This window comes from Strix aluco, chromosome 1 (assembly GCF_031877795.1).
Source record: "Strix aluco isolate bStrAlu1 chromosome 1, bStrAlu1.hap1, whole genome shotgun sequence".
In the NCBI taxonomy this organism is placed as follows: Eukaryota; Metazoa; Chordata; class Aves; order Strigiformes; family Strigidae; genus Strix; species Strix aluco.
This window is the reverse complement of record NC_133931.1, coordinates 91,490,702-91,518,700: the sequence shown is the minus strand read 5'-3', so window position 1 is coordinate 91,518,700 and position 27,999 is coordinate 91,490,702. Positions and strand designations below refer to the sequence as shown.

At 44.3% G+C, this 27,999-nt stretch overlaps 1 protein-coding gene and 1 long non-coding RNA gene across 5 annotated transcripts in view; one reads left to right on the top strand and one right to left on the bottom strand.

Annotated features, from left to right (window-relative positions):
- ZCCHC2 (zinc finger CCHC-type containing 2) overlaps positions 1-19,970 on the bottom strand; it is a 44,844-nt gene extending 24,874 nt beyond the window's left edge. For all 4 annotated transcript variants that reach the window (XM_074826826.1, XM_074826835.1, XM_074826846.1 and 1 more), the window contains exons 1-3: positions 18,756-19,970; positions 4,946-5,057; positions 1,557-1,633 (exon numbers count right to left, since the gene is read on the bottom strand). In XM_074826826.1, the coding sequence (XP_074682927.1) occupies positions 1,557-1,633; positions 4,946-5,057; positions 18,756-19,709 (1,143 nt within the window). In that variant the 5' untranslated portion in view covers positions 19,710-19,970. The remainder of the gene's footprint in view (positions 1-1,556; positions 1,634-4,945; positions 5,058-18,755) is intronic.
- A 260-nt stretch (positions 19,971-20,230) lies between these two features.
- On the top strand, positions 20,231-26,474 carry LOC141924388 (uncharacterized). The gene is made up of 2 exons (XR_012623543.1): positions 20,231-20,506; positions 22,084-26,474. It is a non-coding gene; the product is annotated as an uncharacterized LOC141924388 (long non-coding RNA).
- The last annotated feature ends 1,525 nt before the right edge of the window (positions 26,475-27,999 follow it).

Below are 27,999 nucleotides of genomic sequence, written 5' to 3'. Positions count from 1 at the left end.
AGCAGGGTCTGGACAAGCACAAAATGATCTGCTGTGAGGAGCACAGTATATACCTGTACAGATATGAGGAGAGGAAACTCTTCCCTAAAAGAACTGAGGTGGAGGAGTTTCAAGCTTACTCAAATACTTCACAGAATATCTCCACATTCCCCCTTCAACAAAGAAATTCGAAACCACTGTCAAATCCATCTACGTGCTGAATTTTCAAAGCATTTTGTGACTTCAAATATTAATAATCCATATGGGCATTCTGTACAAATCTCTCCTATCTACTATTGCATTTTACCTAGTACTCAGTTCACAGACTGTTCGGACAAAAGATCTATGACAGGGTTGAAATACTTGGGCAAGTTAACCTTTAAGACTTTGAAAGCTACATTCCACATTAGTCCTTAGCAAAAGAAGACTGCAGAACTTTTTTTGCAAATGACACCTTCAGACAAGATCAACAACAAAGCATCTGTTGCCACTACTTTACTCCAAAACCAGAAATAGTATACATCTCCATTTAACTCTAATTTTAAGCTTCTAGAAATGCCAGAACAGACAAAACTGTAATTCACATCCATTTAGAGAATACAGTATCAAACTTTGGGATCAACACATCAGTTTTCAGCTCAAAATGGCATTTTTTTTAAGTTTGCCTCTTCAAAGAACTCCCATGATCCATGTCAAATGGCCAGTTATAATATTTGATCTAAAACATTCTTTTGTTTGAAGAAAAAGGGTAAAATTTAACTCTTCAAATCTGGTATACTACCAGACTCACATTGATTGGCCAAACAACACATAATGTTAGTCAGTCCTTGCTAAGAAAATTACTACTTTGATTCAATTAGAACATCACCACCAACAGTCTTAGCTACTATTTAACACCTACAGCCTTTAATACCAGACCTCAATACCCAGAGCTTCTCATCCAAAGTAGTAAGAAACACTGTTTCAGTTTTGTTTAAAATTCACACACATAATTGGTTTACATGTTGCCTCTGGCTACTATTATACATGAAGACTATACTAGGTTAGGCCTTCAAGTTTGTTGACTTTTTTTAGCTTGTTTGTTTCTACCTTAACAAACAAATAAACCCCCAAACAAACATACCAACCCTCAGCTATGTCAAAAACCACAGGAGCCATCCTCTTATGGTAAACATTCATGGAAGAGATCCAAGACAATCATATGACTCTAAGCAATATATAGCTGCAGACACAAGAACTGTGCTCCTATGCCACTTGAGCAAACAATCAACTAGTTTTAGAATTCTTTGTAATGCTTACCCCAAATCAGCAAAAGCCAAGTTCCCTGAAGTGATGTCACACACCCAGCTCTATGGCTGGTGTTTTACACCTTCCCAGCTTATGCCCACAATTACACAGAACACCTTATCTGCATACAAAATCCACGAGAATTATAGGATAATTCCAAGACACTCTGAAGACCCTAATGTAATTCAAAATTCCCTTCTGAGCAGGTATTTGAAACAAACCATATATATCTACAATACACAGATATAACGAAGACAATTACTTTAATATTCTGGCAGTTATTCACTTACTTTGAATGTGTACTCCAAATGTTTGTCAGCCCTTTTTCTTGGTACTCCTTTCAAGGTTATCTTCTCAATGTGTACAGCTGAAAGAAAAACACCTTACTGTACATGCCAAAATTACAGTTTGAAAATGTATCTACTTACCTAGCCACTCTGAGAATCACCGTGTGGTACTTACTGACTCACACAACCCCTCTCTCTCAGATGCTATTTTACTACAGCAAACTGCAGGGGGCAGGTGGAGCCTTGTTCTCTACAAAGCACTTCCCTGGCCTGACCACAACCCCTTCATTGCAGATCATGGAAATCTGAGCATTACCCAAGAGCTTATTTAGACCGAAAGACACATAAATACAACCATATAACCACTATAAGTGAAAAGACAATAAAAGGAAGTCAGATTGCATCTTTACTCCAAGAAGTAACAAGCGCTGATAAAAGCCAGTGACAGTGCCTTCCACATCCACGTTATTGAAACATCAAGTAGTAATGAGAGCAAACTAAGGCAGAAGAACCACACATTTCTGAAAGGCACTTAGGTGGAAGGAAACACTTGGGGAAGGCCTGAAGGAGACAGAAATGAGTGTTAGCAAACAGAAAATGAAGAGGAGAAGCAGAAGGCTACTACAATTGTACTGTAAGGAGTATCATTAAATTGAACTGAAAAGGAAGAAAGGTAGGTTAAAGTACTTGCTACTTTAACATTTCTTCCCCATAGTCTACTGTAGTCAGGAATAGACAAGTTCTGGTTGTGACCTGGTAAGCAGCAGCACCGTATAGCTTTCAGGGCCTGGAGATTTTCTTGGGGGCACATAACATTCTTCAATACTCTATATAAAAATCCTTATGCAGCTGATGGGCTTTTCACTTTTCCTGCCATGCTGTCTAAGAATTAAACAGAATTTTATTCCTTTACAAGCATGAACATATCTTTACATGTAAAAAAGTTTATTTAAAAATCAGCTCAACCAGCCCTATACCATCAATGCTTTTGAAACTTTTTCTTTTTTGGGGGGAGGTGGCAGGAGGGTGGTGTTACCAGCTAACATCTTCCTTTCAATGTTTAACTGCATGTTTACATAGGATATATTGGGAACTACTCATATCAATTAAAAAAAAAAAAAAATCAACCTCCTACAAGTGTATGTTACAAAGCTTATTCCTAGAGATTAGCTAATTACCATTTCACTTAACTTAAACATCTTAAATTAATTTTGTTAAAGTTACAATTAACGTATCATCCCCATCAAACATGCCATTTCTAAGACAACTAAGTATTGGCAGTTTCCTTAAAGGAATAAGCCGGTATATCAGCTTAGTGATAGTATAACAGGCTCCAACTCTTGTGGTAGAAAGGCAGACATATACGGAGTGTGCTGGTGTACGTTAGTTTTAACCCTCTACCTGGGAGATAGCGCACTAGATGATCAGTTCATTTTTATCAGTTACTGAAGATTAATTATTACAAAGTAATCTGAGATGAGCTAACGATGCCAGACAATAAAGCACATCAATATACTATGAAAAGCTGAAATGTTTAGTGACCTGAATTTTTACCTGTCCAGTAGAGATAAAAGTACTGTTAGAAGGACTATGGCATAACATGAGTTTTGGTGCAGTAAAGTTTCTTACTGGCCAATGTTAAAATTGATACCATCAGCTGGGTTTACATTCTTAAGTTAATTAAAAAGTTGATTCCCATGACTGGAACTGAGAATAATGGTTTAAATTGCATTTCACTACATGCATATATTTAGCATACATAATTATGGAAACTAACACCATTAACATTCACACACAAGCTTCTTTTCTAATGAGATTGTGTTTATTTTAAACTATTGAATGTTCTCAATGCTAAATATATTTGTCCTCACATATAAAGAAATTTTATTACACAATGTAGTACCTTGAGATTCCCTCTCTTTGTTGCTGTTGCATGCTTCATTGTAGTAAGTGATACAACAGGTAATTACAGTTTTTCTGCACAGATTTAGCTCCACAGTTTCATCAGACTGGTTTAAAATTCTGTTTCCACAATCACATTTTAAATATTCTAAATGGCTACACCAAGAAGAAATATTTGAATATACAAGCCAATGAGGCATGTTACATCTCTACATCTATTTTGGACACAACACATGCATCCAGGATGATTAAGTCAAGCATGTACACATGACACTGCTTCCATTTTAAGTCCAGATTTCTATAAATCATATTCATCACAGGTGAGAATAAAAATCATGTTTTATTATCAGTGCTATTTCTAACCTAGTAAGGAGACTTCTGTAGCGGGGACTCTCTATCATATGACTAATATCACAAAATTACTCTCATCCTTCACTGTAGTTTCTAACTATGATAACACAAATGCTGAGAAATATTTAAGCTCTTCGTTAGATTCAATTATTCGACTTTTCTGTGCTTCTGCTACTTAATTCAAGAGCACTGCTAAAGAGAGTCTCCCTTTTGTGTTTCTAATTTGTGAATATGAAAACTTTGAACTCCATAAAAGGATTTGAAACAGGTTTGTTGTCTGTAATCTGCCATAATCTTTCTCTGTGTTTTTTTTCCAAGGAATTAAAACTCTCAAATTGCCTGCCTTCAAAGTGTAATTAAATCTCCACAGTAGAGACAAAAGGACATTTGTGAGGACAAAAGCAATAGCAATAGTTTTCCCAGATTGCCAGCTCTTCACTATCTGCAGGATAGTATAGACTAATTTTGAGTAGACAAGTGATTCGCTAATCTTGCTGGAGAATAAAGGGTAAGAATAAATCTGTTTTCAATAATGTTCATTTCTTCAAAGAGAAGAAACTGTGCTGGCAATTGCACAGAAGAGTTCTGTTTATGCTCTGAAGCCTCGTTCTCATTCTCCCCAACAGAGCCAAAAGAAGACTGACTTCTACGGAAAGCCTCTCACTTCTCCAAACTACCACTTCTGTAAAACCTCCTAATGTGTGTTTTTTCCTTCTTTGTTTTTTAAGACTAATCACATACAACTGAACCAAGTAGCAAAAGCTATCCACTGTTTCACAGCATCTTTACCTTTAGTTTTGCTTCAAAAATCTAAACACCATTAATACAATCGTATTAACTGTTCTCGTTTTCTCCCAAATCCCACCTCTTTTTTCAGGAGGAAGCCCATTTGCAACCAATTTTCATGCATGCAGTGACTAGTAGTTAGCAGCTAACAAGAATGACAACTTGTTATAATAAAGAAAAGACCAAGCAGGCAGCAGAGAAGCTATTATACTTACCAGTTCTCATTCAGATGAACAGCAGCTTCTCATTCAGATGAACAGCAAGATAGATGCAAGATTTCTACAACTCCAGGCAGAGTTTAGCATTCAAAAAAACCTTAAAGCGTTCCTCAAAAGAAACCTCAGGCAACATACCTTCTCGCTGAGGTCTATGGGAAGCCATTGGTAATCCATCATGAGGTGCTGTGGTTCGTTCTAGCAAACTGGTCTCATTACTTGACATGCAGTCACTATGGGAAAAGTCATTCTAAATTGAGAAGAAAAAAAAAAAGGAAGTGTCTTAATAGAATGTATATTATCAAAACTTACTCTAAACGACAGAAATTACAAAAGAAAAGTTCCTTATTTGGTTCTACAGGAGAAAAACCTATAGTTCTTGACAATGGCAAAAAGGTGGTCATTAGCCATTTCATATATTTATTTATTTATTTATTAAATGTCAGCTATAACCTCCAATGTTTGTCTGACCTTATTTTAAAAGCAGGGGGACAGATCATGTGCATTTAGGGTATCTCAAGCTGGACAATTCAAGATCGTTATCTCAGAACTTCAGTGCTAATTTACTGTTAGTAGCAACTCTTTCAACTACTAACCTGTGAAGTCATCTACTTGCTACACTCTAAACATATTCTCCTCAATTATATTCATGCCCTGTATCTTCAGCCTGCTACCTCTTCTATACAGCACATCATGAATAACCGTTTGGACAGTCTGTGAGGACGTATGGTCCTAACAGCTAAATCCGTGCACCTCTTAATAACTAAACATTCAGAACGCAACCAGTTGCCACCAACACTCTCTTCCACAGGACAGACTGAAAGTTCATCTCCTCCCACGCTTGCGTGCGGACTTCAAAATTATGTGCCAAGAATTACTACTGTTTTAGTACAGTGCACGAGGAGAGACAGAACGGGAAATCATTCAAGACATAACACGGACAGCTTAGTAGGAGAAGAAAGAACAACCTAGGCTAACAATGATAAGCTAAAGTATTAGATGAGCATGGACTTTAAGTGGTTCCTCTAGGGTAACAAAAGCCTATATAATTTTTCCCAAATTAAGATAAAATATTAATGTATTGATTTACATGCTCTTCAATGACCAGGTCTTGTTAAAAAAAAAAAACAAACTGACCAACCAAGCTAAAATTCAGAAATGTTTTAAAACATCCAATTACTTTAGATGTAGCTGTTTTTGCCAGTTGACCAGTGTAATTCCATGTTTCAAGGAAATGATGCGTTGCCTCAAAAAGATACATCCACAAAGAACTAGGAAATACTGGAAATTACTAGCGAGTTTCTGGATTAATTTAAGTGAGGCACCTCTATTTATCTGTAACAAGTAGTATAACATATGATCTTAGCAAGTACCTAAATGCCATCAATATGCAAATTGCAGAAGCAGCAGTGGCAGCAGCGCAGAGGAGGAGAGAAGGTGGTTCTCTGTTTAGCACCACAAATCAACCAAATACTGTTTTTTATTAAGCACTGGAAGCTAAAACAGAGGGTAGGTTTCTTGGGAAAGTTTTCAAAAGCAGCAAGTTAAACAGAGGACATTTGAGGCACCACAAATATTTAACAGCTGGTTTGCATGAAAACTGGAAGGTAAATAAATATCTATCTTATTAGTAGCTCTATAAAACAAAATTCCTGAGAGAAATGGATACATTTTGGAGTACACGTATATTGAAAGTTTAAAGACTGTTCCTCTCATTCAGGATGAAGAACTGAAAGACCTTCATAAAATATGTGTAGAGGAAAAATACAAATCTTCAGACAGTAGTCTTAATTTTAAATATAGGTGTTTTTAAATATAGGAAGCATAAGATTCTGGAAATAAGTGCTGGAGTATACGTGATTTTTTTTTTCCTGAAGGACTTGTGCAACATGATGGAACATGCCAGCAGCCAAGACTAGCTACCTTATTTGGTAAAGAGGACCTCAAGACTGTCTCAACAGGCAAACAAGAATGAGGAAGCACAGAGGTGTCAAAAGACATCAGAAGCTCCTTGCAGTTTGTGAATTCTTCAATGAACTTCTTCAGATTTGACAGACGCACCAACTAAAGCTGGCTTCATCTTACTAAACCAGCTTGACATCATCTATAGCGTGGGTACAAACTGTGGCAACTCCTAACAATAGATTCAACTCATTTAGGACTCAGTGAGTATACAGACATCAAGCCTGCCCTGGGCGTACTGTTAATCTAACTTTCATCAGTCACATCAACAGCAGTACACAATTAGCAAGTGAACATCTATGTGGCCTCTAGACCGCACTACAGATGGTCTGAGGAACTGAAAGACATTTCAGTTGTTTCATCTAAATCAGTGTTCGGTTTGTGTTCTACACTGAGTGTCAGTAATTTCAGGTCTCAAAGCAATCAGATTTAAAGTATAGAGCATGCTTGTTTCCTCAAGATAAAACTCACACCAGACCCTAGTCACTCAGTGAACAATCTCAGCAAACTTAACTGATCCAAACAGTATTTCATCCTTCAAACATCTAATAAATTATGAGCGCAATGTCAGACATGGAATAAGAAAGGAAAACAGCTGTATATCAACGAGATTGCATTTTAACAGCTTCAGCAAATTTCCAAGTTTAGTTTAATAAAAAACAACCCACAAGCATATTCTGGAGAGAGCCACTTTCAGACGTCCTCCACATTTCCATTGATACTGTTTTGTCAGACATTTCGTAACAAGTGTGGACACAACCAAACCCAAGCACTTTGCTTTTTAAGTGTTAACTCCTGGTCATGCATTATTCACAAAACTATTGGCATTTGAACATTAAAGTTACCCTGTTAAAACTGTGATTAATTTAAGACTGTCCATAAAGAACACTACTACTATGATTAACTGGCTGTGTCCAAACTACATAAACTAACAAGTTTAGCATGCATTTTGGTATGAGAGTGAATGTCTTCCTGACATGAAATCAAATAACTGAACCAAGATTTCTAGTGAAGATCAATGTCAATTCTCTGGCAGTGGTAAGGTCTTCCTTAAACTACAGCCACATGCTTTGCCAAAAGCAGCTTTGATATCTTTCTTCCACACTACATACAGAAAATGACAGACCTACATACAGAAAATGACAGACATTTGGATTAACCCAGACAGGGGCTCTCAAACTATTCCATTTGTTTTACTTTTCCAAGATGGCTTTTTCCAGCTCTGAAATTACCATCTTAAGAGCTGAAGGCAGTGCTTCATTCATTTTAAGGAACAAGCTGAGACTTCCACCTAATCAATTACCTTTTTTTTAAATTCACCAATGGATCTAAACCAAATCAAATTTAAAGTCAGGCCTTCTTTTGCATTCAAAGTCAGGCTACTTGTTTTGATTAATGGAAAAATAAATTACAGTCTATTCTAATAAATAATTGCTAGTTAAGAAATTAAAGAAACTGTGAGCAGTTTTTAGAAGAGAGGTGTGGAAATAAGATTTACTTCAAAGATGTATTCTGCTCAGCTCATGTCAAAGAAGCATTAAATATTGTTGCTATACCTTCCAATAACAGAAAACTGCTTCTCACCTACCATACACATCATCTTTGTAATGGTGTTCAAATATTTTTGCAGACAATTATTCCAGAATGGTTACTTTTCTATCCGTGGCAGCGTTCTGTACCAGGCAAACTACATCCACATTTGAAGGCTCCCTCTAAATTGCAAAATGTTACATGGTTCAGACCTGTATTTAAACAAGTCCTGATATCAATGACTTTATAAATCATAACCATTTAAAAGTTTGTAATTTATTCACTTGAAAAATTCCTCACCTAGAAGGTTAAACCAGTAATATGTACTGTGTGTATTCTGTGAATGACAGCTTTTACAATACCTAGTCGTCCTGGTTTCGGCTGGGATAGAGCTAATTTTTCTTCTTCTTAGTATCTAGAATAGTGCTGTGTTTGGAATCAGTGTGGGATTTGATATATGAATGTTGATAATGCACTGATGCTTTTAGTTGTTGCTAAGAAATCAAGGACTTTCCAACTCCCCATGCCCTGCTATTGGGCAGGTACACAAGAAGCTGGGGGGGAGCAGAGCCAGAGCAACGGACCCAATATCATCTAACATCATGCTCAGTATATAGATACAGGTTGATGGGGAAGCTCACTCTCGCTTCCAGAATTGTGGTTTCGGGATTCTCTCTTCTCTGGGATCACTAGCTGGGAATGGGCTGGGCACTGGTTGGTGGGTGGTGACCAAATGCATTGTGCATTACTCATTTGTATCTTCTACTATTACTATTATTATTATTATTATCATTATTTTAATTTTATTTCAATTATTAAATTGTTTTTATCTCAACCTACGAGTCTCCTTACCCTTCCAACTCTGTCCCCCATTCCCCTGGGGTGGGGGAGGACAAGCGAGTGGCTGTGTGGTGTTTGGCTGCTGGCTGGGTTTAAACCATGACACTAATGGAACACAGGAGGCAGACAGTAGGGTAATCCAGGGCAGTCATAGCTTTACCTTACAACTTACAGCCTGCAAGGGTTGTTTCTGTGCCAGCTCCAAATCCTATCTTAAGCTGCATTACAACTCTTCACATTTGGTGTTAGCTCCTGTGACAGTCATACATTGAACACTCACAAGTAACCACAAGTAGCATCGTCAGAGCGGACAACTCCAGCAAGCAAGTGACTGGAAAGTCGAGGCAGTCTGGGGGGCCAGTGAATATTAAGAGTGACATCGTGGGTTGCTACCTGGTGTCAGTCACACCACAAACACAAGTCCTTTAAAACTGGGTACACTGCTGAGGGGCTCCCCTCAATGGTCAGACTGTATAGCGCTAATTGTGCTAGTCATCTCCTGTCAATGAACAAAATGTATTCACACAACACATGCACGTGTAAGGTTAATTCTTGCATAAGCCTTTGTCACTAAGGCTTTCACATGCAAGGATTCACTGCAGCTCACAGTGCTGCTGTTAATGATTAAAAAACAGTGAAGCAAGAAATGTGGGTGGCCCCAAACCGGTTGCCAGATAATTAATTTGATAATTGCAGAGACCTTTGTGACGGGATAGAGGATTAACTACATTTCTCCTTGAAAGTGAAATGAGCTAAGAGAGTGCTCTAAAAATTGTCTGCTTTCACAATCTAGACCAGAGTGTTTTATCCAAGGCATCTTTCCTCATATGAACACGAGTACCATATTAAAAACCCACACCTATCACTTGAGATGTTTCCTGGGACTCTCAAGACAAGCACCAAATGTCTATAAAGTGAAGAGCCATCCTGCTCGGAAGGATGTTGCTCTGTGTAAGTAACATATGTGAGCTGAGCAAATCTCAGCTAGTCTACACATGACAGATGTCCAGACTCTGCCTTCTATTAACGTAAATGGTTGATCAAAAAATGTCATGCTGGTATTGGTTTGGCAATATGTAATGAAATCTGTTATTGGATAGCCTGCTAATCATCATGAGCAAGTAACTGATGCACATAAGTCTTCCGATGTTTGCACTGCACTTTCATAAAAGAACGATTCATGCATCAGCTCTGATGAGCACTAACAAGGGAAACCTGCTTACAGCAGCTGGACAGCTTGATTAGTTCTACATGCCCAAATATGAAAGCTTATTTTTCTGCAAGACTTCAGTAAACGCGCTGTTAGGGACAGCACTACTTAGCCTTGCAGGCTGTGCAGATGTAAACTGGCACAGCACATTCATTCATGTACAAGTGGGAACTGGCAAACAAAACCAGATGAAAGAAGGCATCTTGAAAGAATCAAGGTCTAACTCATGATCACGAGTTATCAACTACAGCATCTGTACCTAAGAGAAATTTGAGTGATGTCAGATAATCATTGATGGATGTGGTGCCAGTTACAAGACCAAAGCCATGATTCGCTTAAAACGATCCTTGCAAGCTACCACCCTTACTGCTTCACAACTGTGATACACAGATGCATAGCTATGCAGCTACGTTAGCATAAAGGCATCACCTCTTAAGAAGAAACAATCACCTGAAATTGCACCTGTACTTGTGTGCTGCTGAACCCTCTCTTGATGGAAACAGCAGCAAAGAGGAAGCCTTACTCAAGACTGTGCAACTATATCTGCACCCTACCACCTAATTCTTGCTGTTGCTTGGATATAGGCAAAGAACATTCATGCCCTCTTATACTTAAGTCGAAATCCAGCCCATGAAGTTAATACTCACAAATGCAAACATACAGGGCAGCAATGCTTCAAAAGCTGTTTAATGTTGACAACTACCCATGCAACAGTTTGTCTCCCATGCAAAAAATCCACTACTGTCTTGGACAAGCTGCTAGCCAAACACTGAATACAATTGCCCAGCTGACATTGTTGCTAAATTATGCTCCAGTTTGCAAGCTTTGAACTATGCAATGACACTGTCCGACTGATCTGAGAAGCAGAGAGCTGTCCTACAAAAACAGAATCGGCCTCAAGATCTAGGATCACAAAGATCCACCATATGATCTCTCTTTTGACCACAGCCAACAAACCACTTAAATACTTCCTTGTTAACTTTTCACATGCAGGATCAACCTTCAGAACAACAACGCTTATTCCACACAGAAACACAGGCTGAAGAAATGGGCTAGCAGTTCGAAATCTCATGAACTTCAACAAGGGGAACCGCAAAGTCTTGCACCTGGGGAGGAACAACTACAGGCACCACACAAGCTGGGGCCTAATCAGATGGAAAGCAGCTTGGCAGAAAAGGACCTATACATATAAAAATGTGTGTGTATATATATATATCTATATATATCTGAAGGGAGGGTGCAAAGAGGATGGAGCCAGGCTCTTCTCGGTGCCCAGTGACAGGCCCAGAGGCAATGGACACAAACTGAAACACAGGAGGTTCTCTCTGAACATCAGGAAACAGTTTTCCACCGTGAGGGTGGCCAAGCACTGGCACAGGTTGCCCAGAGAGGCTGTGCAATCTCCATCCTTGGAGATACCCAAAAGCCATCTGACATGGTCCTGGGCAACTGGCTGTAGGTGGCCCTGCTTGAGCAGGGGGAGATGGTGGACAAGATGACTTCCAGAGGTCCCTGTCAACCTCAGTCATTTTGTGGTTCTGTGATCAGACATAAAATCCCATAATATGAGAAATAAAAGCCTGACTGGCTGAACATATGGTTCAAATAGATACTGTGCAACTGCCCTATTAACTCCTACCTAGTAAGCTGGACTGCATAGAGAACACACAGGTGCCCCAAGAGTACTTCACAACATATTTGTTTAGTGAAACTATTTTAAGAGCTCACATGTAAGAGGCAGCAACGAAACACTAGGAGAGAGGCAGAAACCTTTTGAAAAAACATCAGCTGATTCAGGGAGGAAAAGCACACCATATGACAGCTTCAGCAATCACATACTGACTAACTTGTAGCACTGTAAAATTACGACAATTTTGAGACAAAGGCATACCAACCTCTTATGCAGCATTAACAACTTCAGGTATCAAGGCCTGTGGCAATTACACCTGAAGCACAGCTACAGCAATGATTTACAGTGTTGGGGTTTGCTAGAAACACAGCACATTCTTTCTCTAAGTCTCATTTGCACCTGAGCTTTTAACTGGACTTAAACCACAGTTTCAGTCCAGCCTAGTTAGCCCATGACAAAGTACAGAACTTGAAGGTAAAGCCAGCAATGCAACAGTTCAGATGTTACTGCACCGCCGGCTGGTTGCTCATCCCAACAACTTTGTTTAATTTCAGTACTGTTGCAATTGTCTGTTGAATGAATAGGAAGAAAATTACTTGAATATATTAGTTCAGACTGATACAAAAAATTATTCTCACAATGGCCTAGAGTGACAGAAAGATTTAAAAAACATTGCCCCTTAAGAGTGGTTCACTGAAGCACAATTAGTACTGAGAAGAGACGATGCCTTCATTACTACTTTTAACTACCAGCAAAGGGTAATATGTCATTTTGTCCAATTCTTGAACCCGAGACGTCTAAGCAGCATGGTTTAAAAGTACTCTTTTGTGTATGACAGTTTTGAGTAACAGAAAATCTGTCATATTCTTACTTCGCTCTTAAGACACTTCCCAAGGCATTAAATCTCTTTTCATTATTAAAAGTATTTTCACTTTCTTCTCCCAAAAAGGACAAGTTTAAGAGGCTGAGGAAAGGCAAGAAGCTCATGAAGGAATGCAGTTTCCAGCCAGATCTCTGAGCTTGTCCTCTGCAAGCTTTGGCCTCTGAAAGTATAAACCCTTAGACTTGGAGGATACTGCAGAAATTCACCAAGTCTTGGAGGAAAAGTAGACATTTAATACTAATTATAGTTAATGAAGAATCAACTGTAGCATTTTCTAGGGCAGGTATGGCTAGACAAGTAAATGAGGTGACAGAGATTTAAGTAGACAGAATCCCACAGACTTCAGTGGTTTCATAGATACAGCCATCTTACTGTTGCTGTCTGCATCCTTTTCTGCAGCTCTTTAGAAAGCTGAGCGTCCTCGGTACTCCAAGCCCAGTGAGATCCTGCTATCTATAAGTAAGTCAACAGTGAGCAACACTGAAAACTGGACCACAGCTTAACAACAGTGATCTAAGTGCAAGCATTAGGAAGTCATGGGTGTATTTTCAATGCCCTCGGTGCTTATTTACTATGTTGGACCAGAAACTGGCATGGAAAACAGGGAGAGGCTGAGTAACCCTGGTATAAAGAGACTGGGCAAGGCTACAGACTTGTCTTGTTCTAACACCTCATATTTAGAACTAAACGGCTAAAACAACTGAGAGCAGTGAAAGTTTTTACTCTGCAATTTCCTGAAGCATTAGCATGCATTTAGACAGAAGTCTTTCATTTTAGGCATTGTCTTTTATCTAGTTATGACTTCCTTTCCTGAAGACTTCCAGTAATGTTTCTGGAAATGCTTAAGTCCTGTTTGGAGTCAGAGAAATCCCTGTTCAGAGACAAGGGAACATGTTAGGTTCACTGAGGTAGCCAGAATACTTTTTTTCTTCAGTATGCAAAACTTGTAAAACGTTTGTATTTTCCTGGAGCACCATTTAAAAGATCTTTGCCAAGAGTAAAATGACATTTTTTATCTTTCCATCTCTTCTTTAAACCAGACTCTGAAGACACACTTTTCTTTATACTCAACTCTCTGACACTAAAAAGAGTACACTGCAGCTTCAAAATGGGATTGCCTTATTTTTGTTCCCACAGACAGAGCTCTTAGATTCTAAAATTAAGTTCTACTACCTTGTTCTGCTGCAAGTCACTGAAGATCAATTATAAAAGCACTCTTCTAATTTGCAGACAAAATACACTATAAATAGCCTACTAAGAAAAATACTCTGCAAATAGAAACCTTTCCTTTGTTTGTAAGTAGAGACTTTTTCTGTAAAGAATCCTTCAGCCAGCTAATTATAATACTATTCGGCAAACCATTATCTCCAGCAGATTGCTTATTTCAACAGAACCTTAGTTCTATTAGTCAAGTATGCCTGATTAAATGTTCTAGTGTCTAACGTAAGCCACATTTATTATGTTAGCACATATTCAGATCGCATTCTGATCTCAGATCTTGGATGGGATGGAGCAAGATAAGCAATAAAGTCAAACAGCTTTGAAACTGATGAACTTATTAAACATAATCAACATAAGAATTAAGGTATGTGTTCTGTTATTTAAACCAATATATAAAAGAGGTATCAGCAGACTCTTTGCACATTAATGCTTGTTTTATGACTACAGATGTGAACGCTGCCAATTTACTCTTATACTTTAGTTTCAAAGTTCATATTCTGCACAGCTTAATGTACCAATGACTTTTTTCCAAAAGGTGTTATTATAAACTATACCTTCATTTAAAAACCTGCAAATAGTATCAACTGATTCTACCTTAAGTAAAAAAAAAGGCATTTCAGAACACTTTCTTAAAGAAACAAGGTTTATACAGTTAGAAAGCAATCTTAGCTCTGCCCATCCCACTCCTACAACTCCTACAGTCCTATCTCCCGCAACTTTTGAATTTATCAGCCATTTCAAGCTAAATTTATTAAAATGTATCACTAAGAAATGTTAAGTTCTTGAAGGATGATTAAAATAGGAGACCAAAAAGAGCAGCAATCCTATTAATACTTTGTCAAGAAGCAACTTTAATGTGAGCTCAGTCTTATCAGTGGGCATAGATCATATCCAGAAAATATAATCCCAGTCATGGGAAAAAGCAAACTGCTTTATGTTCTAGTAAATGACTCACAAATTCTTTGTAGGTGAACTTCTCCAGTTCTGATGCTCATTATAGCTAAATGTTACAGCTCCCTGAAACCTCAAACCAAGCCATTTTGTAAGATATGCCATGTGCAGTAACATAGTCCTTGCCCTAAGGAATTCAGAATCTGAACTCGTCAAATACCTCGACAAACCTGGTTCAGTTCCAGGTCTGAACTCCATCACCTCTGTAGGTTGATACCCCATCACCCCTGCTTGCCGTAGGTACCTAGTATTTCACGAGTGATGTGAACACCTCTCCTACCACCTTCTGACTGTTCAGAAGACCTAAGCTGAGAAAGCCGGGGAGCGCTAAGGAAGAGAAGACCAGAGCTGAGCGAGCAGCCTCTCAGCACAAAACTTCTCTTGTGGTTTATCTGCTCTACAACCAGGCACACCACAGCCCCTCTCGGGACAGCCCGTGCTTGCGGCAAGGCCTTCCCGCAAAAACGCCGGAGCCTTCCCACAGGCTTCCCGTCCCCCGCCGATCTCCCTTCGGGAGACAGACGGGCCGCGGGATCCCTGGCGTTCCGGGCAGGGACAACTCCTCGGTCCAACGCCCGAGCGGGCTCGGCGGGGCCCCAGCAGCGCCCTGAGGAGGGGAGGGAGGGCAGGGCCAGCGGGGCGCTCCAGGCCCACAGCAGCGGGCGGCGCGCGCCGTCCCGCCGCCCGCCCATTGGGCGCCCGGGAGCGCGGGCCCCCTCCTGCCTCCGGGGGCGGCGGGGCCGGCGCGTGATTGGGCCCACGCGCCGCGACGTCTGTGCGGCACGACCGAGACCCTTCCCGTTATGCAACGGAGGGCGCCCCCCCGCCCCCGGCGGGACGGAGGGGAAACCGCCCTGCGGGCACGTGACCAGGAGCGCAGGCTCCGCCGCCGCCATCTTGAATGGGGGCGGGAAGCCCCGGTGACCATTAGTCACCGCGTCCCTACCCGCGGAGAGGTCTCGCGGAGCGGCTCGCCGGGGACAGGCCCCTTCGCCCCCGCCACCGGCACGGCGGAGGAGGGCGGAGAGGAAGGGGGGCTGCGGCCTCACGGGGCGCGAAGGCGCCATGATCGATCCGTCCTCCCCGCAAACAAAGCGAGAGGTCACCCCCTCCCCCCCGGCCGCTCTCCGGGGACAGACCGCCGGGCCCTTCCGGTGCTCTTCGGGTTGGGGTCCCGTCCCGTGCCCCCCCGCCTCCCCTTAGCGGTTCTTGTGTCCTCGCAGAATCTGGCTGCCCCTGTTTAATGGGGGAGGAGAAAGTTCAAGCCCCCCTTCCAGGTGCGGCCATTGCAAAACACGACGGGAACCGCCTGTTCCGGGCAGTTCCCCCGCGGCCGTGAGGCGCGGCGGCAAGGCGGGCTGGGCCTGGGGGTACGGCCCGGGCCGGGGGGGGCTGCAGGGCACAGGGCACCGCGAACGTCCCAAGGGCGGGCGGGCGGGCGGCAAAACTGGTCCTGCTGCGCGGCTGCTGCCTACATGGCCACAGAGCGGGCTAGAACCAAAGGGAGCCCTGCCCTCCTGACCCGAGGCCAGCCGAAATAAAATTCGAAGAGGTCTTTATGAACCGTTTTAGTTCACAAATGCAGAGCCCTGAAGGCACTTAAATTTCAGAGATTAAAGGAGGATAAAGAGCCTGTGGACACCTGACAGGATTTTAAATCAAGTCCAATTTAACAGTACAGCTGCGTTTTGTCAGGAAAGTCTTCAACTGTGCTACCAGCTCCATGTCCTCCAGTGTCTTATCTGCAAGAGTCCCACTGTCCCTGTGAACTTGAACTGAAAATCCTCAGCAGAAACCCCTGATCCCTCTGTTCCCTGTCAGCCATTATTTCCCAGAAGAGGCTCCACTGTATTTACAATGTAACCATTAAGAAAGGAAAAAGAGCCTACAGAAGGGATGCTGTGTCAGTCCTGTGTGGACTCGGGACTATGTGATGTGCATGTTCAGCCAAGCTGACTCGGGTCTCTCAGTGTTCCCTGAGTAAACAAAACCACCGCAACTTGGAAGGCTGCTTTTATGCCAAAGCCAGAACACTGCACAAAACATCAATTCCAGTAGTTCACGAGAGCCTGATCTCCTCATGCATTTGGTGGGACACACTGAGCAGCTGCAAATGATGGGCCAGTTTCCGGCAGGAAGTATGTTTCCAGTTATTAGCACTTTAAACCCAGCAAGAACAGTGTCCAGTCTTACCACTTCCTGCAACTCGATCTTCTTCCCCTAAAGATGGCATTCCAGGATTCATTTTGCGATAGAGCTAAACTTGATGCAGGTGAATGAGCCAAAATAAACACTTTTTGGACTTATGCTAGGAATTCAGTATGATTTCAGTACCATAATATCTACCCACTCGTTTCTGACCTGCCAAATGTGCTTATTTACTTAAATGTATTTGAGGGCTTAGAAATTCATCCCCATCTCCTCCGAGTACTCCTCAAGAGCATATCTCGTCTTTACCAAATAGAAGAAGGAGCCACTCCTTTCGCACAGCAGGCAACGTAACAGTTTTCTAGGAGTGGCCGAATTGGATAGCACTGCAAGTAAACTTCAAAACAAAATCCCCCAACCCTTACTGTTTTGCACTTTTTCTGTTAAGTACCCGATGAAAACCTGATGTGTTCAGTTGAACAGCATTACAAACACCTCTCTTCCAGCCCTTTCTTCCCCTTTGCATGAGAGGCCATCTATAGACCAAAAACTGCAGAGCTCCAACATGATGGCTTGGTTGCATAAATATGGGCAGATTTTAAAGGCAATGCTCGTTGAGAGAGCAATAATGAATGGCACTGGAGGAAAACCTTAAACATAGCTACTGCACAGGAGAATGCTTCAGTGCCACTCACTGAAAGTCTTCGTTCCGGGTGACAGCCACCTTCTAGCAACAAGTGGCACATCTGCCTTCAAAATGTGCTCTGCTGTTTCCCAACAGCCACCCAGAAAATCAGCTTTTCTCTGAACAGAAGCTCCAGTTGTGACATTTTGATTTGCTGCTTTAGTAGAATGATTACCACCCCTTCCCAAATGTCTTCAACCACCTTACTGAACGTGGCTTTTCAGAGAACCAGCCTCAGAGCCGCTGCCCCCTGACTGCTGCCCTGATCCTCGCCAAGTCCAAGACAAAGTCTCATTCGCGGGGGGGGGGGGGACAGGTTCCATATAAAAATCTCAACGCGTTCTATTGTTTTAAGCCCCTAGAGAACACTCTCTCAGACCGTATGGTTTCTGTCTAGCATTATTATTATTTTTAGGAGTTTAGGCAAGCTGTCGCTTGTACTTCTGCATCGTACAACTTCAGTGGCCTAACAGCGTATGAGGCAGCCGGCCAAGCTGTAGCCGTCCCCTGCACTCTGCGTTCCAGCAAGGCAGGATTCAAAAAGCAGTGCTCTAGAAAGCATGGCAGGCTGGAAAAAGAAGTCCTCCCTCCCTCCCTCCCCGATTCTACCACGTCATAGTCAGACACTGTTAACATTACAAGAAGAAATTCGTACTAGACACCCTCCAGCAGCTTGTGGGGGTGGCGGGGGCCTACACTGCCCGCGGGGGGAGGGGAGATAGGACGAGCAACGAGGCAAGACGGGAGGGGCCCCATCCCAATGGGGGGGCTTCGGGGAAAGGCAGGCGGCCGCCCTCAGCTCCTAGAAAATCGGGAGGGGGTGAAGGAAGGCGAAGGAAACCGCCCGATGAGATGGCGCAGCGGGAAGAGACCAGGTCGCGGCGTTACCTGGGCTTGGTGGCGGCTGAACCCCTCCTCTTCCTGGTCCCCACATAAGGCCCTCCTCAGCCGCTCCAGGTGCTCCCGCAGGGTGACCCGCTGGTGGAAGGAAAAGGCCGGGTGCAGCGAGGCCATGGTGAAGAGGAGGAGCAGCTCCTCCTGCGCGCCGAAGCCCAGGCCCTGGGCGGCGGGGAGGCTGGCCTGCCCGTTTTCCCCAGCTCCGTCCATCACCACCACCACGTCCTCCTCCTCGGCCCCCTCCTCCTCGGCAGCGGCCGCCTGGGGCCGCCGCGCCGGGCAGCTCTGCAGGATGGAGTCCACCTGAGGCAGGAGGCGGTGGAGGCGGCCGGCGGCCTCGCGGTTCTCGGAGCCCAGCAGGGCCAGGTAGACGATGAGCTTGGAGCGCACGGCCGGGTCGCGGAAGTCGCCGAGCTGCCCGGGGTCGCTGAGCCCGTTGGCCTTCGCCTCCGAGTCGCGGAGGCAGTGGTAGTCCTTGCGGGCCAGGTCTTCCAGGCAGGAGCCCAGGAACCGCAGCTCCAGCGGGTTGCACAGGTCCAGCAGCCCCACCATGAACTCCAGCCGCTGCGCCGAGCCCAGCACCAGCCCGAACCACTCGTACACCGTCTCCTTGTCGGTGCGGGCCGCCGCCGAGCCGGGCCCGCAGCCGCCGCCGCCCGGAGCGCTGAGCGCGGCGGGGGGGGGCGGCGGGCCAGGCCCCGGCCCCGGCCCCGGCCCCGGTCCCAAGCCGTGCAGCTGGCTCGGCCTCTCCAGCCCGCACCCCCTCCCCGCGGCGGCGCCCCCGCGGGCCGGCGCCCGGGGCACCTGCTGCAGCTGGAGGTGACAGTCCAGGGCGCCGCCGGGCTCCTTCAGCCCCAGCCCCGCGGCTGCCGCCGCCGCCGCCGCCGCCTCTTCCACCGCCGCCTTGTGGCTCGTCTGCTTCAGGGGCAGCTTCATCTTCAGCATCCTCGGCACGGGGGGGACGCGCGCATCCGACGGGGCCCGGCCCGGCGGCGGGGAGGGACGGGGCCGGGACGGACGCGGCGCGGCCGGCGGTCAGGGGAAGCCGCTCATGCTGCCGCGGCCCTGCCGGCGCGGGAGAGGCGCGCGCAGGGGCAACGGTCCCGGCGTGTGCGCGCGTGGGGAGTGGGCGGGCGGACGGGTGGGGGAAGGGCGGGCCTCGCTCGCGGCGGCGTCTGCGGCTCCCGCAGCGCTTCCCCCTCCCCCCTCCCCTTCCTGCCCCTCCCCCGGCGGCCGTGCGCGCCCCCGGCGGCCCTTGCGCGTGCGCGCGCAGAGCCGGAGGCGGCCGTTGGCGCTCGCGGCCCCGGCCGGCGCGGACTGAGCCCCAGCTCCCGGCGGGGGGCAGGGCGGGGCGACACGGCCGCGAGGGGGCGGGCGGAGCGCGCCTCTCCGCCTATCGGCGGCGGCGATGTCAGCGCGCTCGCCAGCGTGCGCGGCGCCCGCTGCTGAGGCCCGGCCCGGCCCGGGCAGGGTGGTGCTGCGTTGCGCTCTGCGCGGCGAGCCTGGGCCTGCGGCAGCCGCCGGGGCCGGGGCCGGGGTCGGGGTCGGGGTCCCCCGGGTCCCCGTCCGCTCTGCGTGCGGTGGCGCCCAGCCTCTGAACAGGCGGAGGCTGCCTCCTCCGTGGGGGCTGCGGCGTCGCTGCCACTGACACTCGGGAGGTGCCTTGCCGCTCGCAGCGGCCGCGGGCGTCTGGAGGCGAGGCAGCCCTCGCTTCGCTGGCTGGGGCTGTTGCTCGTCTCTCAGTAAGTGGAAAGTGGTCGGTGCTTGACCGCGGGCCGCGGAGGCTGAGCTGGGCGCCCCCCCCGGCCCCAGCGTGGCGCTGCGAGGAGGCGGTGTGCTGCGCGGGGCGACCGCGGGGCACAGAGTGCTTCCCACCCCCTCTCTCCCCCCCCCTAGCAGGTCGGTGTCAGCGGCCTGACTCGTGGCTCGGCCTCACGTTTGCCTCATGAGTTCAGTTAACGCACAGAAATGGGAACAGCTCAACAGTTCACCTGAGAGCAGTCGAGGAGCAAACCTCCCTATCTCCTAGTAAAAGATCTTCCTGAGATAAGGCCCTGTGCTGGCTGCTGACTAGGCTTTGGTGTGCAGAGGCACGTGGATTTAGCCATAGCTGGCAGGACTGGGCCCAAAGCTGTACCACGCTGGTGGAACAATGCTAATTACAGAAACATGGCTGCTACAGGCTCTTAATGCAACTGAAACTACTACTGTTGTAAAATGTGTCATTTTTAAATTACTATTGTTACAGTGTCGTGGCTTTCTACCAGGCTGTTTTACAGCAGGGAAGTACAGGGAATATTACAGAAAAAAAGTATGGCAAAATGGCTTAGGGATATTCCCTCATGAAACAGCAAGCTTGCTTCATTCTCATTCTCCTTGTTCTGTTCCCAACTGTTGCGATCCATGACGACTGAGAGTCTACAATTATAAGATTAAGCAGTACTCTGAGTAATCAGAAAGTTGCAATACTCCTTGCTTCGGTTCCCACACGTTTACATAAAGACAGTATATTTGAAAACAGAATCAAACCCATGGCTTGCAGAACAACACAGTGAAGTTACAATTATGCAAAGCAGCATCCCTGAACTGCTCGCAGCAACAACATAGAAATTGCCAGTGCTAACTCCCCCTTATCTGTCCGTCCAGAAGCTGGTCGTGCTACAGTGAAAGAGCCTGCTTATTAAACAACTAAGTAAATATCATGCAGATTATAATAATCTTGTACGCATCACTCGGATTTGCCACAGAGCAGTCTTGAATTGTGGTTGTAGACTAAACCATATCCCACATTTTTATACATATACAGCAAGCGTATGTATTTTATTTTAAAAAATTCAAGGACTAACTTGTAGGTAGCATATGTTAGATTTATGCATTCCTAATTGCTGCTTGATCCTCTTCTAGAAATGCAAATGGACTTGAACCTGACTCACTGCAGCTCTCCTCCTTCATTAGCATCACAGCAGTGCTGTCACTGTCGTCATGGCCTCCTCCAGGACTGGTGGCATCAGGAGTGTGGTGGAGAGTGGGAAATGGGTCAAGTCTTACCCTTTTATCCAGGACTGCCAGCTGTTCTTTGCTGGTCCCAGGACTGGGAAGGTGAAGAATAGGCACAGGAAGTCTTATAAACCCATTTTATCCTATTTTGTTTTATGCTGTTTGCTGGTTATGGCCTGGCTGGACCTGTGAATCGTTCCAGATCCCTACAGTTATTAGTCAAACCAGCTATCATAATACCCCAGGACAGTATTTTCTTACGTTGTCATTATGAAGTAGTAATTCTAGAATTACAGCAATTCTTGTCATATTGTCATTACAGGTTTTTTCAAAGAAAAATTACCGTGACTGTCTCAGGGGATGTGCCAAGCTGGAATCGTGGAAGCACAGAAACAAGACTTGAGGTTGCTGCTTAGAAATTTGAACAGATATTTGCTCTGAATAGAATTTGCAGGACCAGAATTGTTAGAAATGATCTGAATGTTAGAAACAACATTTCCTACTTTAACAGTATGTGATTCAAATAAAATGTGACATAGTTCCAAATAGATAACACCACAGAGAGTGAAAAATGAATTTAATTTGGGGGGAAAGGGAAGACTGGGGTAACAGAAAGAGAAGGTCCACTGATCCATTAATGAATCCATAAAAGTAAAATAAATGGTACACACATGAGGGTAATAGTTGAAAGTACACTCCCTGAGTCCAGAAAATACTTAAGCCCATCCCTATTTGTGGTAGTTCCCAAACTGATACTTAGTTTTACAAATAAGTTTAAGAACTGGATTAACTCGGTTCTTCTTAATTTCCCCTTTCTTAATGGTTTAAACTATGATACTTGAGAAAAATAGATTTGAAAGATGTGGAGTCAGGAAAGAAAAAAAAGGAAAAGGAATAGCATAAGAAAGCAAAGAGAAGACAGAGATATTCCAAGTGGACTTAGAAGTATTTCAGTAGCTGAGGGAGGTGCCAGCAAGAAAGAGGACTATATGGAAAGAGAACTGAAACTCAAGGGCCCACGGGAAATGAAAGTGAAACTGAGGGCTGTGAATGGAAGAAGGGCACGGTGAGGAAATGCATGGACACCGACAAGCCGACAAGCCGGCACGGCAGAGGAGGCTACTCTAAAATGTGACTTGCCTAGGGCAACCGCCCTTGAGGTTTATTAATCTGTTTTTCTTTAAAAAAAGTATAGCTTGCATAGATCTTTAATGACTGTTGGGCCCACAGTCGTGCTGACTTAGGGTGAGCACGGTACAGAGCCTTAGAGGGACAAATATGTCTGTAATCTCTCTGCAACACACAGCAGGCAGAGGAGCAGGCGGGACGGTGCTGCCAGTGCACCAGAGGCACCCCGCACCCCTGCTCTGGGAAGACTGCAGCAGGGGCCCAGTCTCTCACCCCAGGTGAAGGACCAGAAATTTGCCACGTGGAGCAAGATGACGTGTCCAAGAGAGTCACCGCTGCCACAGCTGAATTTGCAGTATCACAGGCCTAGTGACTTTTCTGAGTCTTCTTCCACCTGCTGTCTTTTCACCCCTACAGCATAACCCCTGTTCAAATTATGAAAGACTCAGAGCCTCCTGAGTGCACAGAGGCTTCACTGCTGGTCTAGAAGTGTTGTCTTTACTGATAGATCCTTCCTTGAACCTGGTTGCTGCAGGCTGCTGGCTCAGCTTTTACGCCTGGCTGTGACCATCACAGTTTGGATGAATGAGCTGTGGGGAACACCAAGAGACACACAAGCCAAGGAGCCCTCGTTTCCTGTACTTTGTGCGTCACCACACAGTGTACAGGCAGCCACAATATGTCTTTTGAGCGTGACGGCCACCCTCACTAAGTTCTTACAAAAAGGTCATCGTCATTTTGGGGTTTTTGTTCAGCAGGCCTAAAACTTCTCCAGCAATGCTTTTAGAAGGGAGAAAGCCATTAAGAAGAATAAAAAGCATGACACTGGGACACTGAACTGAATGTTGAAGCTAAAGGAGGAACTAACAAAGTAACCTTCAACGCTACCCACATATTTTTTTTTTTAAATTATCCTAGTTTTTTCAATATTGACTTCTGATCAAGGCAGTCAAAGATTTTCCATTAATTTCAGCAACATATAAAACCAGTTTCATAGTCTCAGTTTGTTTGTTCCTTAACCACCACTAAGGATCTGCTAAACCTCATTTGTAAAGATGTGAATGAAGTTAATCTGTGGCCCATTTAAAAATCAGATAAGGATGCTGTAGGATATTTTTATATATATATATTTTAGGATATATATATATTTCATATAGAGTAGTATATAGATTTCATATATATCAAGTTATATATTTTTTTCATGTTGATACTATTCCCCAGCTACTGGGTCTGCTGCTACTGTTTTCACTTTTGCAGTGTTTTTACTTTTTAGCTGTAACAAATGCTCAGTGAGGATCTTTGCACGGATTCCCACCCTACAGGGTAGAAGATACATAAATAGGGAAAGAGAAAGCTTCCTTTCCTCCTTTCTTCCCTTTCCTCCCCATTCCCAGACTGTAGGAAGATCAACTAACTGCCTCTTTATACAAAGTTTGCAAATGTGTTTAATTCAGTCAGTAATATGGACTATTGTCAGGTCTCTCAGCCAGACTCCCAAAGTGTAAGGGAATTGTTTCAGGCAATGTCACACGAATGTCACACAAAAAACAACCTGAAAGAAAATATCAGTTCCCTGATAAAGGTTTGGAGCAATTTTGCTGACTCATGATTTGTCATTTATCTCATGAGAGTTGGCATTCTTTTGAGTATCTTACCTTTTGTGAAACAGGAGGTGGTTACCTTTTAGCCCTGAGATCTGAAAGAAAAGGTCTTGAGAACAAGACAACTTGAAATTCGCTAAAAATAAAACCTGACAGATCAATAGGTTGCTCTTACCTATTTTTTTATTCTTACTGCTTAGATGGGTTTTGAATATTTGAGCTGGTTTATTTTTTCTTTGGGCCTATTTTCCAGCAGGAGTTGAACAAGCTTATATTTGAAAACTAAAGATATGTTTAAGAAATGACATTTTTTCAATAGGCATTTATGGAATGAAGATGGGCATTTTTATGACTTTATATTCAGTATGACTGGTAAAATGCAGAAGATGACCCGTAGTCCTAATTATGTTCCTGTGCAGGAATAAACATATAATTTTAAGCACAGTTTAAATAGTTCAAACATAGTTTTGGATTTAAAGTTACTGAAAAATAAGTTCAGTGTAGGCAGAGGGTGTGTTCCCAGGATCAACTTCATTATGAAAGACTATTTCTAAAGTCAAAGTTGTTGGTTATTCATTTGCAAAGGTCACCTATCCCAGGCCTCTTTGGCAAGCTTGCCAGTAAAGGTACTGTTATGAAACACGATTGCAAATTTCAGCTCACCGTTCAATGGAAGCTGAACTGAGGCTGCAGTCTTTCTTATACATGAGTGTCAAAGGTGAATTATTTCTATTTCCAGCTGTATGCAGCTAAGAAATGTGTGAAAGATGGAAACATTACCAAGGTGCTAAGACAGGGGAGCCTAGTTCAACCATGTGTAAATGGAGCGGGTTCCTTACCTGCACGGCGCTCCAGCCTGTGGTAAGCATGGCAGCCTGTGCCAGTTGCTTTTCTCCATGTAAAATAATAAATAAAGGTTATCTAGAGAATTTAAGGGGAGTTAAGGATACAGTAGCACTGGGATATTCTTATCCTTTGGATCTTCTTGCCAGCAGTTTCCCTATGCTGATGGAAATTCTCAGTGGGGTTTGCCATCACACATCACAGCCTCCACTGATTCAGATCATGCTGAGTTCAAGCCAGTATCAGTTGTGCGGTACCAGGATACATTGTACCCAGAACTGAAATTTGTACAGCAATCTACTACCTGATATAGATGACAATTCTGTTTTGGGAAGGAAAGCAATGGGATTTTCAACACCATTCAGTTTTAGGCTTTCTAATATTCCAGCAAGGACAGTGGTGAAATGCCTGTGACTACAGGAAGTTACAGGTGAACCGTCGCTGTGTGCTTTTACAATGAGCAGCGCATGAACTCATGCACGTGGGCAATCTGCACACACAGCTCAGCTAACGCCAGGGCTTAGCTGTCATGGGAAGTCCTACTTAAATAAGACCATTAGACAGAAGACTATTTAAGCACATGCCCAAACCAGCCTCTGTTCTAGTTTGCAGTGAAGTACGTCCTTAAGTGTGAGGCAGTGAAATTTAAACACCTACACAAAGAAGAAAACACTTAGGCCACCTTAAACATCTGATGAAAGTTAATTGAAATCTGTTCTGAAATGAGGGCTCACAGGAGGAATGTGGGTGTGGCTCAGGCACGCAAGAGCTTAAGTACCAGGCCTGCCTGATATTAGTCATGTACGTGATAATTATGTATGCAGTGAGCACCCAGGAATCAAACACTCCTGAGAGGTTTATCGGCTAGATTATTTCATAATCTCTACTCTTGGGCCAGGAGGAGGAGGAGAGCAACCTGCCAATCAAACCATAAGGAACCACCGTGTGCAGTGGACATTCTTGAGAGCAAAACACTTGCCAGTATGGACTCAAAGGCACTGGGGAAGAAACGCTACATCCTGACCTTTAAAATCTGCAGTCACAGCCACAAAGACCAAGGGATGCCAGCGTGAGCTGCAGAAGAGTCATGAGTCACTTGTGAGATTTGTGCTGCAGAAGGAACACGTTATCCTTTCGCTCTGCTGGTAGTGCCAGTCTCTTTCTGTCTTAAATGATCCATCTGCTGCTGCCCAAATTAGACATACAGCTCTCGCCGTCAGTGTGCAAAGTGGTTGCAGACAGTGCTTAGAGTGTGACGTTCTCCGTAGCTCTAGCCTTGCTTAGCATCTCACCTACAGCCAGGGAAACCCCCTCGTGCCAAGCATGGCTTATGTCCCACTGAAGCCCTCAAAAGAGGAACTGTTGCTGCAACTGCCAGAGTCAATTTGTCAAGGCCAGGATCCTGTAGGTCTTTGCCAGCAAGCTCGGCTGAAGGACAAAAGGAGAGATCTTCCTCTAGGGCGGGAGTTGCTGTCATGAGCCTGTGGATGAGATGGGGTCCGGTGGAAAATGAACACCTCAGCTTAGTTCTACTGGGGGTGTGAGGAGGTTGGCTGATACTGCTCATTTGTCTTCTGCTCCATACAATTTGTTTGGCTAAGGACACGCAACATCACTGTTCAAAAAATGCTCGAGCTTCAGCTCACCTCAGTATGGTGCTGCTGTTTGTTTGCATCGAGTGCATGCATTAAGCTGAAAACAATGCAGGAGTGCTTACCAGAGCAGGTGTTACACACTGCCATTCAGTTATTTTAAAGTAGGTTGTGAAAATATGTAAATCCAAAGAAGCAACCTTCACTTTACTCATGCTTTCTCCCACAATATATATATTTATATTGAGGTGCCCATAGTTCAAATTATCTGTCCTTGAAAGTTTTACTATTTGCCCCTTGGGGATGTCCAGTACTCAGCTGAGGTATGAATCCCTGCTTGTAAAGCAGGAGTTCTCCATTTGGCAACCTCTTGAGAATAAAACAAGGAATTGGAAATCTCTTGATGGGTAGGTGTTTCATACTGGAGCTGTTTCTGGCTTTCCACTTCTGAAGAATGAGTAGGTTGCCTTGAAATAATGACATTTGTGGAAGCTCTTTAAGTCTGATGTGTATTTATTAGTACTTTGTGGCATATAAACGGGATGGTTTACAATATGGGGTATATGAAGAAAAGCATCACAAAATTTATTCTGAAAAAAAAAGTAGTTCACTGAATCAGTCAAGTGGATACCTCCTACAGAAAAAAAGAAACCTACATAAGCTCTTGTTCCTACTGAAATTAATAGCTCCACTTCAGTGGTTTTTAAAGGACCAAGGCATCAAATTTGGTGTTTAGTGTCAAAATCTCAAATCCTAGGCAAGCCTGAAGTAGGGAACCATTGTACAGAAAATATCTAAAGCATGTCTGGACACTGAACACCACCATGGATTATTGGAGCTACTAGCGCAGCCCATGGGAGGGCAGCACTGCCCTCGGCTCAGAGAGTCTCCAGCCTCACCCCCTGGGGCATTGCAAACTCCCACAGAAAGGTCCTCCTCTGATTGGATGGTTTGGTTATTTTGGTGGCAGTGCTCAGTCTCAGGAGCAGCTGTGTTTCTTTTTCATAAGGAAGAAGAGTAATTTCTAAGTGGAGGATACAGGGCATACATATTCCGTACGTCAGTGAGTGCTCA